This window comes from Heptranchias perlo, chromosome 8, assembly GCF_035084215.1.
Source record: "Heptranchias perlo isolate sHepPer1 chromosome 8, sHepPer1.hap1, whole genome shotgun sequence".
Taxonomy (NCBI): Eukaryota; Metazoa; Chordata; class Chondrichthyes; order Hexanchiformes; family Hexanchidae; genus Heptranchias; species Heptranchias perlo.
This window is the reverse complement of record NC_090332.1, coordinates 10,456,279-10,471,348: the sequence shown is the minus strand read 5'-3', so window position 1 is coordinate 10,471,348 and position 15,070 is coordinate 10,456,279. Positions and strand designations below refer to the sequence as shown.

Here is a 15,070-nt window from a genome sequence, read left to right as displayed (position 1 = left end):
TCCATTTAGTCAGCCTAACTGATTTTTGCTGCTGCCACTTTGCCCGGCTTCAAAGTGAACCTAGACAATCAACGGTGAGTGGAGCGGTGATAAATGCCTTGCTTGATGCACCAACCTGCTTTGTCACCTCTGTTGATCTGGAAGGAGGTGGTACCAAGTATTAGTTTTTTTTAAATTGAAAGATCTAATCTCCCATCAGAGAAGTGAAGGCAAACTTGTTTTTTGCTGTGTAAAATAACTAATAAGGCATCTGACTCTTGGACTCTAATGGCACCAATTGATTTGCACCATTCGCCATGCATTGTAAGAGACAGTGACGGTAGAAATTATACAGGCAGTTATGTTTCTGCAATGATCTGCTATAACCATCCTAATTGTTTTTTCAGGAGGATTATTTGAATATGTCTCTGTAGCAAACTACTTTGGTGAGATCGTGGAGTGGTTAGGTTATTCCATAGCAACTTGGACCTTCCCAGCCTTTGCCTTTGCCATTTTCTCAACCCTTTATTTAGGATCTCGTGCTTTGCGTCATCACAGGTAACTCTTCTGTTTCTTATTTCACAGAGTACAGTAATGTACATTAAACTAGCTGTAACACAAGGTGAAAGTACTTTTAAGCTATTTCCTTTTAAACAAAGTCTTGATCATACAATTGGATATTCAATATATTGAGGCAGATTTTTGCTGTTGCATGTGGGGCTATTGGATTTCATGGGCAAGTGAATATGGGGGTGGAGAAGAAAACAAAAAAAAGGGAAAACAGGTGGGGAGGATTGCACAGGTTATCTCTCCCAATTTTCCATCATTTAAAGTGATGGATCAAAATAAATATCAATTGGGGTCTTGTGTTGCTTTCTGCCTAACTTACCTGTATTTGCTGTGCCCAGGTGATCTAGTAGCACCAGGCTTAGGAACAAAAAAATTGCCCATCAAATTTTGTGTGTTATCAAGAAATTACTAATGCTGTATTTTTGCAGTTGGTTTAATGTATAATACTGTAATAGATTAACTAGTTTATCCAAATATTGTTATACACAGATATTAAAAGTTTAAATATTTACAGTCTTGCAACAGATGAGTCTTGACTCAAAGTCCATCTTTGCTTGCCTTCTCATCATTTATTTCTTTGCAGTGTATGGTGTGCACTGAGGCACATATGGACATTGACCTGATTTACCAGGGGGAAATCTGGGCAATTTGTTCACCATTGCTACATGCTCACTTGAATGTCAGGACCAGTTTGTACATGCTATCATTGTTCTCCTCCTCACTGCAGTGACTGCAGATATGACTTCTGCATCTTTTGACCGAGTCAGTCTTGCCTGCATTTAGAGCACCATATCTTTTACTGAACAGGCTGGGGCTCCTCACTAGAAAAGAGAATTGTAAACCATTTTACAACACCAAGTTATAGTCCAGCAATTTTATTTTAAATTCACAAGCTTTCGGAGGCTTCCTCCTTCGTCAAGTGAACGATGTGAAAATGAAATCCTCGAAATGAAATCGCATTCATAATTCACAGAACAATGCTTGGTGATAACAGACAGTTTTTTCAACTGCCCGTTGCCAAGGCAATCAGTGTGCAGACAGACAGGTGTTACCTGCCAGGTCTCACAGAATATACAAATCACCAAAAAAAAACAGAGATAGAGAGGTAGAAACATAGAAAAGACAGCAACTGACCCATTATATTAAAAACAGATAACATTTGTTCGCTGGTGGGGTAACGTGTAGCGTGACATGAACCCAAGATCCCGGTTGAGGCCGTCCTCATGGGTGCGGAACTTGGCTATCAATTTCTGCTCAACGATTTTGCGTTGTCGTGTGTCTCGAAGGCCGCCTTGGAGTACGCTTACCCGAAGGTCGGTGGATGAATGTCCATGACTGCTGAAGTGTTCCCCGACTGGGAGGGAACCCTCCTGTTTGGCGATTGTTGCGCGGTGTCCGTTCATCCGTTGTCGCAGCGTCTGCATGGTCTCGCCAATGTACCATGCTCTGGGGCATCCTTTCCTGCAACGTATGAGGTAGACAACGTTGGCCGAGTCACAGGAGTATGAACCATGCACCTGGTGGGTGGTGTCCTCTTGTGTGATGGTGGTATCTGTGTCGATGATCTGGCACGTCTTGCAGAGGTTACCGTGGCAGGGTTGTGTGGTGTCGTGGACGCTGTTCTCTTGAAAGCTAGGTAATTTGCTGCGAACGATGGTCTGTTTGAGGTTGGGTGGCTGTTTAAAGGCGAGTAGTGGAGGTGTGGGGATGGCCATAGCGAGGTGTTTGTCCTCATTGATGACATGTTGAAGGCTGCGGAGAACATGGTGTAGTTTCTCCGCTCCGGGGAAGTGCTGGACGACAAAGGGTACTCTGTTGGTTGCGTCCCGTGTTAGTCTCCTGAGGAGGTCTATGCGATTTTTTGCTGTGGCCCGTCGGAACTGTCGATCGATGAGTCGAGCGTCATATCCCGTTCTTACTAGGGTGTCTTTCAGCGTCTGTAGGTGTCCATCGCGTTCCTCCTCGTCTGAGCAGACCCTGTGTATTCGCAGGGCCTGTCCATAGGGGATGGCCTCTTTGACGTGGTTAGGGTGGAAGCTGGAAAAGTGGAGCATCGTGAGGTTGTCCGTGGGCTTGCGGTAGAGTGAGGTGCTGAGGTGCCCGTCTTTGATGGAGATTAGTGTGTCCAAGAAAGAAACTGATTCTGAGGAGTAGTCCGTGGTGAGCTTGATGGTGGGATGGAACTTGTTGATGTTATCGTGTAGTCTCTTTAGTGATTCCTTGCCGTGGGTCCATAGAAAGAAAATGTCGTCGATGTATCTGGTGTATAGTGTTGGTTGGAGGTCTTGTGCAGTGAAGAAGTCCTGCTCGAACTTGTGCATGAAAATGTTGGCGTATTGGGGTGCGAATTTGGCCCCCATGGCTGTTCCGTGTGTTTGGGTAAAGAACTGGTTATCGAAGGTGAAGACATTGTGATCCAGGATGAAGCGGATGAGTTGTAGGATGGCGTCCGGAGATTGGCTGTTGTTGGTGTTGAGTATTGATGCTGTCGCAGCGATGCCGTCATCGTGGGGGATACTGGTGTATAGTGCCGAGACGTCCATCGTGGTGAGAAGTGTTCCTGGTTCAACTGGTCCGTGGGTACTGAGTTTTTGTAGGAAGTCTGTAGTGTCGCGACAGAAGCTGGGGGTTCCCTGTACGATGGGTTTCAGGATGCCCTCGATGTATCCAGAGAGGTTCTCACACAGGGTTCCGTTGCCTGATACGATGGGACGTCCGGGTGTGTTGGCTTTGTGTATCTTTGGGAGGCAGTAGAAGTCTCCCACGCGGGGAGTACGTGGGATGAGAGTGCGTAGGATGCTTTGAAGGTCTGGATCGAAGGTCTTGATCAGTTTGTTGAGCTGGTGGGTGTGTTCTTTGGTCGGATCTGCGGGTAACCGTCTGTAGTGTTCCTGGTTGTCCAGTTGTCGGTATGCTTCTTTGCAATAGTCCGTTCTGTTCTGTATGACTATGGCTCCTCCTTTTATAGAAAAGAGAAGGTTGAGTTCTTTTTAAAGTTATGAAGGGATTTGATAGGGTAGTTGTAGAGAGAATTTTTCCACTCATGGGGGATCCAAAACTAGGTCATAAATATAAGATAGTCACACATAAATCCAATAAGGAGCTCAGGAGAAACTCCTTTACCCAGAGTGATTAGAACGTGAAACTCACTATCAAATGGAGTAGTTGAGGTGAATACCATAGGTGCATTTTAAGGCCAAAAAATTGGTGTGCAGTGCCTATACCTGAAACGGACATTAGGCCCTTTGCATATGCCAGCTGCACTCGGGGTAAAACCAGGCTTACATGCAGCTCTTAAAGGGACCACCAGTTAGGCTGCAGCCAACAAGTTAAGTTTTTGAAAACGCATCCCATTATATTACCATTTCATCTCATTCATGAACCCTGGAGGAACTTTATTGTCCAATGCAATATTTACAGTCTGGTCCAATATCAATACTTTTTGTTTTACTTAAATTCTTCTTGGACTGCTTTTCGTTTCCCAAAATATCCTGCCACATTATGCCTGAGTCCAATGCCATCATTTCAAAGTTACCCCAATTCCAGACAGCAGTATTGTTGGACTGACAGGATTTGTCAATGTACAATTTTATTCCCACCCAAAATACTTTCTTGATACACAGCATTGGACAGGAACCATTTAGCCTGGACTCTTATTTTAAAATATAATTCGATTATCCCATTTTAAACTACAGGTAAATTATCCCAATTTGAGTGCTTGAACTGCAACTCATATCAATTTATCTTATCAATTCCAATTTCAGAAACACATTATGTCCTGGCTTTGTGGTTTTATAGTAGACACAGAAGTGCTTGTAATTACTTTTGGATATATCTTCCCCCTCCCTCTAAGCACTTTGTCTCAGAAAATAAATGGGTTAAAGCAAAACAAATCAAAATGTTTTCAAGAGGACAAGCAACTTGGTTTATTCTTTAAGTATAGAAGAGTTTTGATCAAGGCTGATTGCTTTTCTTTCTCTAATTTTGAATTTTCAAAATCCAAGTCTTTAAATCTCAGTTCAAAATGTCACTATGCTGTGATATTTGATGTCTGCAGATAAGATCTTAAATTCTTAACACCAATGGATGTTTCCTGCACCAACACCTCTCCAGCAAAGGTTGCTCTGTAACTTTGTGAAGCCATTTTTATGTCAAAGAATTACTCTTGGTAATCCTGCACCATCAACACTCATGTGGTCCTGAAAACCATGATCCCCTGTTTTTAAAAAGCACAGAAAATCCATGTGGCTCTTGAGAGCCCAAGGGGTTAATGTGTCAGTTCATTATTTCATTCTGTCACCATGGGGAAATATCCAATTATTTTAAATAAATGCAAAGGTTGTTGTTTGGTGAATTAAACAGATGTCCATGCCCTTGGAAGGGGTTAACTTCTTTGCAGAAAAATAAACGGGATTCAAAAAAAACTCGCAGTGTGCGTCAACATAGCTATGACTTAAGTTTTTTTTAAAAACATTCGTGTTGGGTGATAGCATTTCCCTTTGTTCATCGAAAAGTACTTGAGCCTGGCCTTTTTTGTCTTCAAATGTTGCAGATTAAATTCAAATTGTTAAAGCATTTATTTAAGATAATTCTTATTCAAGCGGTCGTTGGACCAAGCATTCTCCCCTCTGATGTCTGGCGGAAGATGAGTCTACATCGGACAATCTCTTTTGAGTTCTGTTGGGATGATCATTCAGTTCTGATAACGTACCAATTCATCAGCATCTAGGGCTGATGTCCTCCCCGTTTTTAAGACATTCCTGAGGCCTGTACAACAGCCTGTAGCTGCTGGATCCAGGGATCCTAGCTTTGCAAATCTGTCAAATTTAACTGTTCGCAAGCCACTTGGACAGGAGCCATCCGAAGTCACTCGCTAATGGGCGGGGTCCACCACTCGTCACACTGCTGGAAAGCTCTAGCCAATAAATCAGCTTTTCCATTTTCTGCCGTCCATGGTGTGTTTTTAGAATGTGCCTTTTACTTTTACAATAGCTACCAAATGTTTTTAAATATGGGCCAGTTCCAAAGTTTTTCTTGTAAGAGGTCAGCAGTGGGTAATGGCTTTCCATCCTCTGAGGTGAGCCCTTGTTTCTCCCAGGTAGATAAATAATCATTCAGTGACCAACAAGTAGCTGTCCTGTTGCAGCTACTTTATAGGTTGTAATCTTTCTAAACCCCAGAGTTACTCACTCCTAGATAGTCTACCTGATCACAGGTGATTTGTGCCTTTCTGGGAATAATTTTAATCCACTCACTAATCATTTCTATCTTTTCTTTTTAACAGATCATAATGTTGTTCTGTAGTCTCGGTATGTAACAAAATATCATCCACGTACTGCACTATTGCCAATTTGTCAGAAAATTTCTTCAAGATGTCCTTCAACATCTAATGAAAAATGGAGGGGAGTTGTGAAATCCCTGCAGTAAAAAGGTCCAGATATACTGTTGCTCCCGTAGGGTGAAAGCAAATTTATACTGGCACTGACTGGTCAAAGGACTGGACCAGAATCCATTTGAAATGCCCAAGACCATAAATATCTTGGATTCAGGGTGGGTCAGGTCTGTTGCATTCATTCCTGTGTTGTGTCCAACAGGTTTTTAACAGTTGATCAAATTCTCTGTCTGAGGCATACTGCTAGGTTATATTGACCTTATATCCCTATTGAATTTGTCTGGTCTTTCAGCAGCCCTCCTTGTGGAGAGTCTGCTTCTATTTGCCACAAACACATTGCTTTTTCCCCAACCAATCTACTCCTAAGATACCATCCTATCTCCTTTTGTTTGAGTCCACACTACTGAGTGGCGAGTGTTTACATCCCCTACTGTGACTACTATCTCTACCATCTTCCCCGTATCTCCTCCTCCAAATCACCCTAGCTCTATTGTGCCTTGAAGTTCAAATCGTTGGTACAGTGTGCCTCATTCCACAGTATGTGACGTGCCAGTAACTACTAGCAATATTTTTGGGTGCTTTGGAGTGGGGTCTTCCATGAGGGTCCTGGTGCAATGCACGCAAGGTTCCCTTGACTGGAGAGGACTCATACCATCATTTCATCTGTCCCTGACTTTCACGGGGTGGTGCTGAGCTGTTTATGCTTCCACACGGGGGGGGGGGGGAGGGAAATGCTGGGGAAGAGTAGGATTGGGGTGAACTTCAAGAATTCTCTCCTGTCTCTGTGCCTATCTCTGACTTTAATTTTTCCTCCAGTTCCTGTATCTTCTTTTGACAATTGGTATGATCTGCTCCTACTACACTACACTGGTTGTCCTGTTTTTGGCTTGGAACTCCTCGTAGGGCACTACTTAACTCATCTACCTTCCACATTTTATCCTGAACTTCCTATCATGGCATTATGTGCTAATTTTCTGGCCCTATTTGCACCTTCAGTTTGACGCAGTTGTATGAGCTATTGATTTTCCACCTCTAATTTTTGTTGAGGTCGCTCTTGGGTTTTAATTGTTTAAGTTTTATAATTTCCTGTCCTTGCCATAACATGACAATAACTTTTCAATTTTCTTTGGTTAGTGTCTTAACCAACTCTCCTAGCTGTTCTAGGTTTTGTGCTTTCTATCAAGGAGATTTATTAACTTAGTCCAATGACACAACATTTCCCAATTCTTGTCATAGAGATACGATATCCTTTTATTTAATCTTTTCTGTTTTGGTCACCTTTTTTTTCCTGACTACAGCCAATCACAAGATAAAAGGAGTGCTGACAGCTATCACATTTCAGTACAACCAAGATGCTTATCTCAATTTTCAAAATTGATGCCCTGTACTAGATAACAAGATATTGTTCTTTGATTTCAGTTACACACATTAACTCCTTACATATCAATTCACACTCACCAATACTCAATACAGCTTCAATCACATTAATTTTCATACATCATAATCTCATGTCTGGAATTTGAGACTTTTTAAAAATAAGAACCAGAATTTTACTGTGGCCACTATAAAAGTCTGGTTTCAACAATTTGATAGGTTAGTTAACTTCAATAACTCCAACTTTAATTCAGCAATATCAAAATTAAACACAAGACAGAGCAGATAAAATTATCATTGTAGCACGTTCTTACTAAAATCCAGTAAATTACATTGTCTTTCATTTTGTTCTTCAGGCACGCCTTTCCAAAAACTGTAAAAATAATGGAAATAATTGCTTTCACAGCTAAACAAAATCTTTGTAACATTACACAAAAGGAAAACACATAACAAGCATTAAAAAGGGGCTGTAACCTGCAACAGCAAAAAAAAGCCTATCCTCAGTGCTTTCTAGAGACAGTACACTGAAAACAAAAGAACACATTCTGTAGCTTGTGATTTCCTGCCCCCCCCCTTCTCCTTCTTGATTCCATCATAGACTACCCTTTTTTTACTTAAACCAAATTTCAATTTCTGATGTTTGTGACATAACCCCAATCTGTTCTGATTCATTTCAAGCTCAGTCTGTGTCCTCACCCAAGCCTGGTGTGGTGTAAGTCCCTCCATCTTTTTGTTTATCTTTCATCCCATCTGTCCAAATTTTAACTTCCTCTCTCAACCTCCCTAACTCTTGTGGCTGAAACAAGACTCCTGCTTCGCAATCCTTCTCTTAAATTTTCTTCTCTTTTTACTAGTTTCTTCATCTTGGTTTCCACCTCACACAAAGTCTGACAGATTTTAACTTATAAAGTACAAGTTCTATATTCTCCTAGATATACATTACATTTGATTTTACATGAGTCCGTTATATCCTGTCTGCTGTCAAAGGACTCATGTTTAACTCCTCATCCTCCTTCACAATTTCTTTCCCTCTTTTTTTGGTATATGGGAGAGGTGCAATAACAGTGAAGGGGGCACTGGAGGAACCAGTTGCTTCTCTCTAGTCTCAACTTCCATTCTGCATCCCTTTTAGAGCATGTTTACATTTTTTTTTCCTTTTTGCTGAACATAGAATCATTGAAAGGTTACAGCACGCAAGGAGGCCATTCGGCCCATCGAGTCTGCGCCAGCTCTATGCAAGAGCAATCCAGCTAGTCCCACTCCCCCACCCTTTCCCCATAGCCCTGATTTTTTTTTTTCCTTTCAAGTACTTATCCAGTTCCCTTTTGAAGGCCATGATTGAATCTGCCTCCACCACCCCTACAGGCAGTGCATTCCAGATCCTAACCACTTGCTGTGTTTTTTTTAAAAAAAGTTTTTCCTCATGTCACTTTTTGGCACTTTAGCCAATCGTGTTAAATCTATGTCTTCTGGTGCTTGACCCTTCCGCCAATGGGAACAGTTTATCTCTATCTACTCTGCCTAGACCCTTCATGGTTTTGAATACCTCTATCAAATCTCCTCCCAACCGTCTCTGTTCCAAGAAGAACAATCCCAACATCTCCAGTCTATCCACATAACAGAAGTCCCTCATCCCTGGAATCATTCTAGTAAATCTCCTCTGCACCCTTTCTAAGGCTTTTACATCTTTCCTGAAGTGCAGTGCCCAGAACTGGACACAATACACCAGTTGTGGCCAAACCCGTGTTTTATAAAGGTTCTTCATAACTTCCTTGCTTTTTGTACTCTATGCCTCTATTTATAAAGCCCAGGATCCCATATGCTTTAACTGCTTTCTCAACCTGCCCTGCCACCTTCAATGATTTGTGCATGTGCACCCCCCAGATCTCTCTGTTCCTGTACCCCTTTTAGAGTTGTGCCCTCTAGTTTATATTGCCTCTCCTTGTTGACGAACTTCACGTCATATTACTTCTTTATGGCAAAAAATGCAAACAGTGAGTGAAGACTATTCTCAATCCATGCCATTCTATTGAAAGGATCTATTTCAATTCAAACCATATTTCAACTTTAAGTCAAACAATTTAGGCATTTTAAGGGATGGCTGGATGTATAGTGCTAAAGAAAATGTTGTACAAATTCTAATTTAAAAAAAAAACTGTATGGGGCTTGCACAGATAGCTTGATTTTTATTTTCATGATCTAACCACAACAATTTTAGCACACTTGATAGTGTGCTAAAATTGTTGTGGTTAGATCATGACTCCAGCTGCAGTGTTTTTGCCAAGAGCATCTAATAAGTATGGTTTCATAATGTTGGCCTCAACGCAGGAGTGAATTTGCATAGAAATGAAGCAAGGGAAGGGTTGTTGGCACTTTGTTCAATTTTTGAGAAAATAAAAATCAAGCTAAGTGCCAACAACCCTTCCTTTGCTTCATTTCTATGCAAATTCACTCCTGCGTTGAGGCCAACATTATGAAACCATACTTATTAGATGCTCTTGGCAAAAACACTGCAGCTGGAGTCATGATCTAACCACAACAATTTTAGCACACTATCAAGTGTGCTAAAATTGTTGTGGTTAGATCATGAAAATAAAAATCAAGCTATCTGTGCAAGCCCCATACAGTCTTTCCCAATTGTTCCTTTTTTATCTTTTGCAGTTCTCTCTTTAGAGTAGGTACTTCTGTTTCTAACCCTTGCTTTTCCTTCTCCCTTTTTTAATATACCTTCCACCCATCCCTGCCCAGAAAACCCTGTTTTCTGTCTAAATGCGGCTCCAGTATATAGTCCACCCGCTTCTGCCCGGGGGCCCCAGGCTCTGAGACCTGCCCTTCCTCTCTGCTGTAGGGTTAAGGGGAGCAGATTTCTTGTACATCCTGCATTAGTTCCCTTCACTTCACTGGGAGCTGGCAGCATGAGTCCAAATAAAGCAACCCAATCCTGTAATGTTTTTTTTTGGAACATTGTTAAAGTTCATGTCTTATGATCTCTTCATTTTAGCAATGCCCACATATGCATTACCAACTCCCCCTCAACCTGTGAATTGATCAACTTGTGTACATGCTAAGGATCTAAAGTTGGTCTGCAATGGGGTTTTGAAAGCAATGGCATCCCCATGTTTAGAGCTGGGGACTGGGACTGAGCGGGTTTTGTCATCCCAGATATCGACCTTGCTGTGAACATTTCGCCATGCTGGACATTCACTTGTTCAGTGAATCTAGGCATCCTGCATCTACTTCTTTACCCATTTTCTGTAATTGTTCATTGTTAACCTCAGGGGACAATTTTTTGAATTAAGTGCATGGTGGGGGAAATATTGAAACAAGCTTGCTACTTTTAACTTATTATCCAATGGTAATTTTAAGATGTGGGAATGCAGACACTGTTTTTGGTGGTAAATCTGCAATGTCCAAGCACTAACTGATATGCATAAACAACCACAGGCAACCAAATTCTACCCTGGTAATTTGATCAAGTCCTTGCAGCTATAGGTTGCCTTGATTTACATGTTGTACAGGTTCCTCATTTCATGAAGATAAAACACTAGGTGACCATTAACAAAATAGGTGATTGTACTCCCATTACAGCCGTACTCAATAATCTTTAATAACTTTCCCAGAGACTGGACACTGACGGGGATATGAAAAAGACTGGCAGGACACCTGAGGGGTGGTTCACTGTACCTCAACTTGCAGTGATTAAACGGTGTACTCACTTGGGCACAAAGGGGTTTCTAGTGTTTAGTTTTATATGGTTAAAAGCTCCAATGTACGTACACTCCATTAGATCACTGGCTTCTAAAATTCCATTTTACCAATAGTTAATACTGTTTTCTGGGGTTATTCCAATAGCTGAGCGCACTTATCCAGTGAGTAGCTGGCCCATACGGACCAGGAAAATGCCAAGTTTGATCTTTGGTCTATGCTAAGTTTGCTGGTTTCAGCCATGGTGTCAATAGGAGCTGCTGAAATTAGCATCAGCACCACTGGGTTAGGGAAGAGGAAAATCAACTAGAGCTTCTGATCTGTCTTTCCTGTTGTGTGTTGGGTGGGGACATAAAGGCCCCATTATAATGCCGCAGTGATGAAATAGCCAACCAACACTCTGTCAGGGCTCATGCATGAAAGAATGGCCACTTGAGCAAGGGATCACATGGTTCCTGGTGCCTGTGCATACCCAGAAAGAAGTTATGCTTTTGGAAACATATAAAATTGGGGAGGGAGAAGATAACTCCTCCTGTATCAGCTGTGGCTCAGTTGGTAGCATTTTCTCCTGAGTCAGAAGGTTGAGTTCAAGTCCCACTCTAGAGACTTGAGCACAAAATCTAGGCTGACGCTCTGCAGTACTGAGGGAGTGCTGCACTCTCGGGTGCCATCTTTCAGATGAGCCGTTAAACCGAAGTGCCCTCAGGTGGACGTAAAAGATCCCACGACACTATTCGATATCCTAACGAACATTCATCCCTCAACCAACACCTAAAACAGATGATCAGATCATTTATTTCATTACTGTTTGTGGGACCCTGCTGTGTGCAAATTGGCTGCCACATTTCCTATAGTACAACAGTGACTACACTTCAAAAGTACTTAATTGGCTGTAAAGTGCTTTAGGACGTCCTGAGGTTGTGAAAGGTGTTATATAACCAAGTCTGTCTTTAGAAAGTTCTCAAAATTCCTGTGACCAGTGCAGCCAACATGCCTTCGTTTTAAATCCAAAGATGTTCACAGAACACTAAATTCAAAATGAATAAGTGTACACAGCAGAAATAACTATTTTCAGCATGCATCATTTCAACAGCGATTCAAAAGTACTGATTCTTTTTCCCTTCCAGAAAATATCAATGTAAAGGTTTAACTGGACAATTTTTTAAAAAATTTGTATTTTTTGTTTTTCCAGGTTTTATGTGGAGAAGTTCCAAGACTACCCAAAGTCTAGAAAAGCTTTAATTCCTTTTTTACTTTGAAATAACCATTGAAAGCTCTGATTCATCTCATTTCTCAATGTTGAAATATTCAAATTTTGTATGCTTAAATCAGCTTTAGATCATATTTTGAATCTAATGTAAGCTAGGCTAAAAGAAAGCATTGTTTGTGCCTTTACTATGACCTAATTTAAACTGTTCACTTTATATTTTTAAAAGACTATTACTGAGCTCTTTCCTATTTCAACAATGTTGTGGAGATGCCGGTGATGGACTGGGGTTGACAATTGTAAACAATTTTACAACACCAAGTTATAGTCCAGCAATTTTATTTTAAATTCACAGGCTTTCGGAGGCTTACTCCTTCGTCAGGTGCCTTCACAGCATGCATCATTTCAACAGCGATTCAAAAGTACTGATTCTTTTTCCCTTCCTCCTTCGTCAGGTGCCTTCACATCGTTCAGGCATGCTCCTTCACATCGTTCACCTGACTAAGGAGGAAGCCTCCGAAAGCTTGTGAATTTAAAATAAAATTGCTGGACTATAACTTGGTGTTGTAAAATTGTTTACTATTTCAACAAGCACATGTTAAGGAAGAAAAATGACTTGATCGTTGTAGCAAGGTTCTTGACAAATTGTAAACTGAATAATCATTTCATTACAACTTTTTATGCATTAGACTGCGGTTTGAAGGGACAAAAGGTAGTTTTCACGAGAGCTTTGTAATTGAAATTATATGAAAATAAGATGTTTTTCTATTAAAACAAAATGAAAGTAAATCCATATTTAATTCTTGTGTATGTTAGAAACACAAACAAGCCTTTGATTTGGAAATTGATTTATAGCTGCTGGTCTTTGCTTAAAAAGAACGATTACAATGAACGGTTGAAACTTATCAGACCCTCTATGGAATATCAGGAATGGTTTGATTGGAACTGGTAATTTAAAATAAAATGCCCATCTTGCACATCAAAGACTACAATTTTCAGTGCTATAGTGATTAAGCTAAGAATCCAACTCTTAAACCAGACCTAATGACCACCTGCTTGTTGAAAGGGGTAGTATTGCTGCAGGAGTTCCTCAGGGCAGTTTCCTAGACCCAGCCATCTTCAGCTGCTTCATCAATGACCTTCCCTCCATCATAAGGTCAGAAATGGGGATGTTCGCTGATGATTGCACGGTGTTCAGTTCCATTCGCAACCCCTCAAATAATGAAGCAGTCCGAGCCCGCATGCAGCAAGACCTGGACAACATCCAGGCTTGGGCTCAAAAGTGGCAAGTAACATTCGCGCCAGATAAGTGCCAGGCAATGACCATCTCCAACAAGAAAGTCTAACCACCACCCATTGACATTCAACGGCGTTACCATCGCCGAATTCCCCCACCATCAACATCCTGGGGGTTACCACTGACCAGAAACTTAACTAGACCAGCCATCTAAATATTGTGGCTACAAGAGCAGGTCAGAGGCTGGGTATTCTGCGGCGAGTGACTCACCTGACTCCCCAAAGCCTTTCCACCATCTACAAGGCACAAGTCAGGAGTGTGATGGAACACTCTCCACTTGCCTGGATGAATGCAGCTCCAACAACACTCAAGAAGCTCGACACCATTCAGGACACAGCAGTCCGCTTAATTGGCACCCCATCCACCACCCTAAACATTCACTCCCTTCACCACCGGCACACAGTGGCTGCAGTGTGTACTATCTACAGGATGCACTGCAGCAACTCGCCAAGGCTTCTTCGACTGTACCTCCCAAACCCGTGACCTCTACCACCTAGAAGGACAAGAGCAGCAGGCACATGGGAACAACACCACCTGCACGTTCCCCTCCAAGTCACACACCATCCCGACTTGGAAATATATCGCCGTTCCTTCATCGTCGCTGGGTCAAAATCCTGGAACTCCCTTCCTAACAGCACTGTGGGAGAACCTTCACCACACGGACTGCAGCGGTTCAAGAAGGCAGCTCACCACCACCTTCTCAAGGGCAATTAGAGATGGGCAATAAATGCCGGCCTTGCCAGCGACGCCCATATCCCATGAACGAATAAAAAAAAAATGTCGTATGCAGAGCTTGATTATTCTTCAGACTTAAGCTTTCTAATTGTTTCAGAGCAGTTTAAGTGTGTAAATTAAATAATGTAATGCTTATTACTTGTATAATTTTACTCCTTGCAAATAAATTCAACTGTTGGTTTCACCTGGAAGATATGGCCTGATAGTGTGGTACATAGAATTTACAACACAGAAATGGGCCATTAGGTCCAACTGGTTTATGCTCCACACAAGCCTCCTCCTACCCTACTTCATCTACCCTATTAGCTATTCCTTTCTTCCTCATGTACTTACCCAGCTTCTCCTTAAATGCAACGATGCTAGTCGCCTCAAAAACTCCATGTGGTAGCAAGTTCCATGTTCTAACCACTCTCTGGATAAAGAAGTTTCTCCTGAATTCCTTATTGGATTTATTAGTGACTATCTTATATTTATGTCCCCTGGTTTTGGATTCCCCCACAAGCGGAATCATTTTCTCCACATCTACCCTATCAAACCCCTTAATTTTAAAGACCTCCATTAGGTCACCCCTCAGCCATCTCTTTTCTAGAGAAGGACCCTCAGCCTGTTCAATCTTTCCTGATGGGTATAATCTCTGTTCTGGTATCATCCTTGTAAATTTTTTTTGCACTTTCAGTGCCATATTTCAGTCCTTCCTGTAATATGGAGACCAGAACTGTTCACAGAACTCCAAGTGTGGTCTAATCAAGGTTCTATACAAGTTTAACATAACTTCTCTGCTTTTCATTTCTAGTCCTCTAGAAATTAACCC

At 41.6% G+C, this 15,070-nt stretch overlaps 1 protein-coding gene across 1 annotated transcript in view; it reads left to right on the top strand.

Annotated features, from left to right (window-relative positions):
- LOC137324403 (3-oxo-5-alpha-steroid 4-dehydrogenase 2-like) overlaps positions 1-14,450 on the top strand; it is a 32,514-nt gene extending 18,064 nt beyond the window's left edge. The window contains exons 4-5 of the mRNA XM_067988637.1: positions 387-537; positions 12,213-14,450. Of these exons, the coding sequence (XP_067844738.1) occupies positions 387-537; positions 12,213-12,279 (218 nt within the window). The 3' untranslated portion in view covers positions 12,280-14,450. The remainder of the gene's footprint in view (positions 1-386; positions 538-12,212) is intronic.
- The last annotated feature ends 620 nt before the right edge of the window (positions 14,451-15,070 follow it).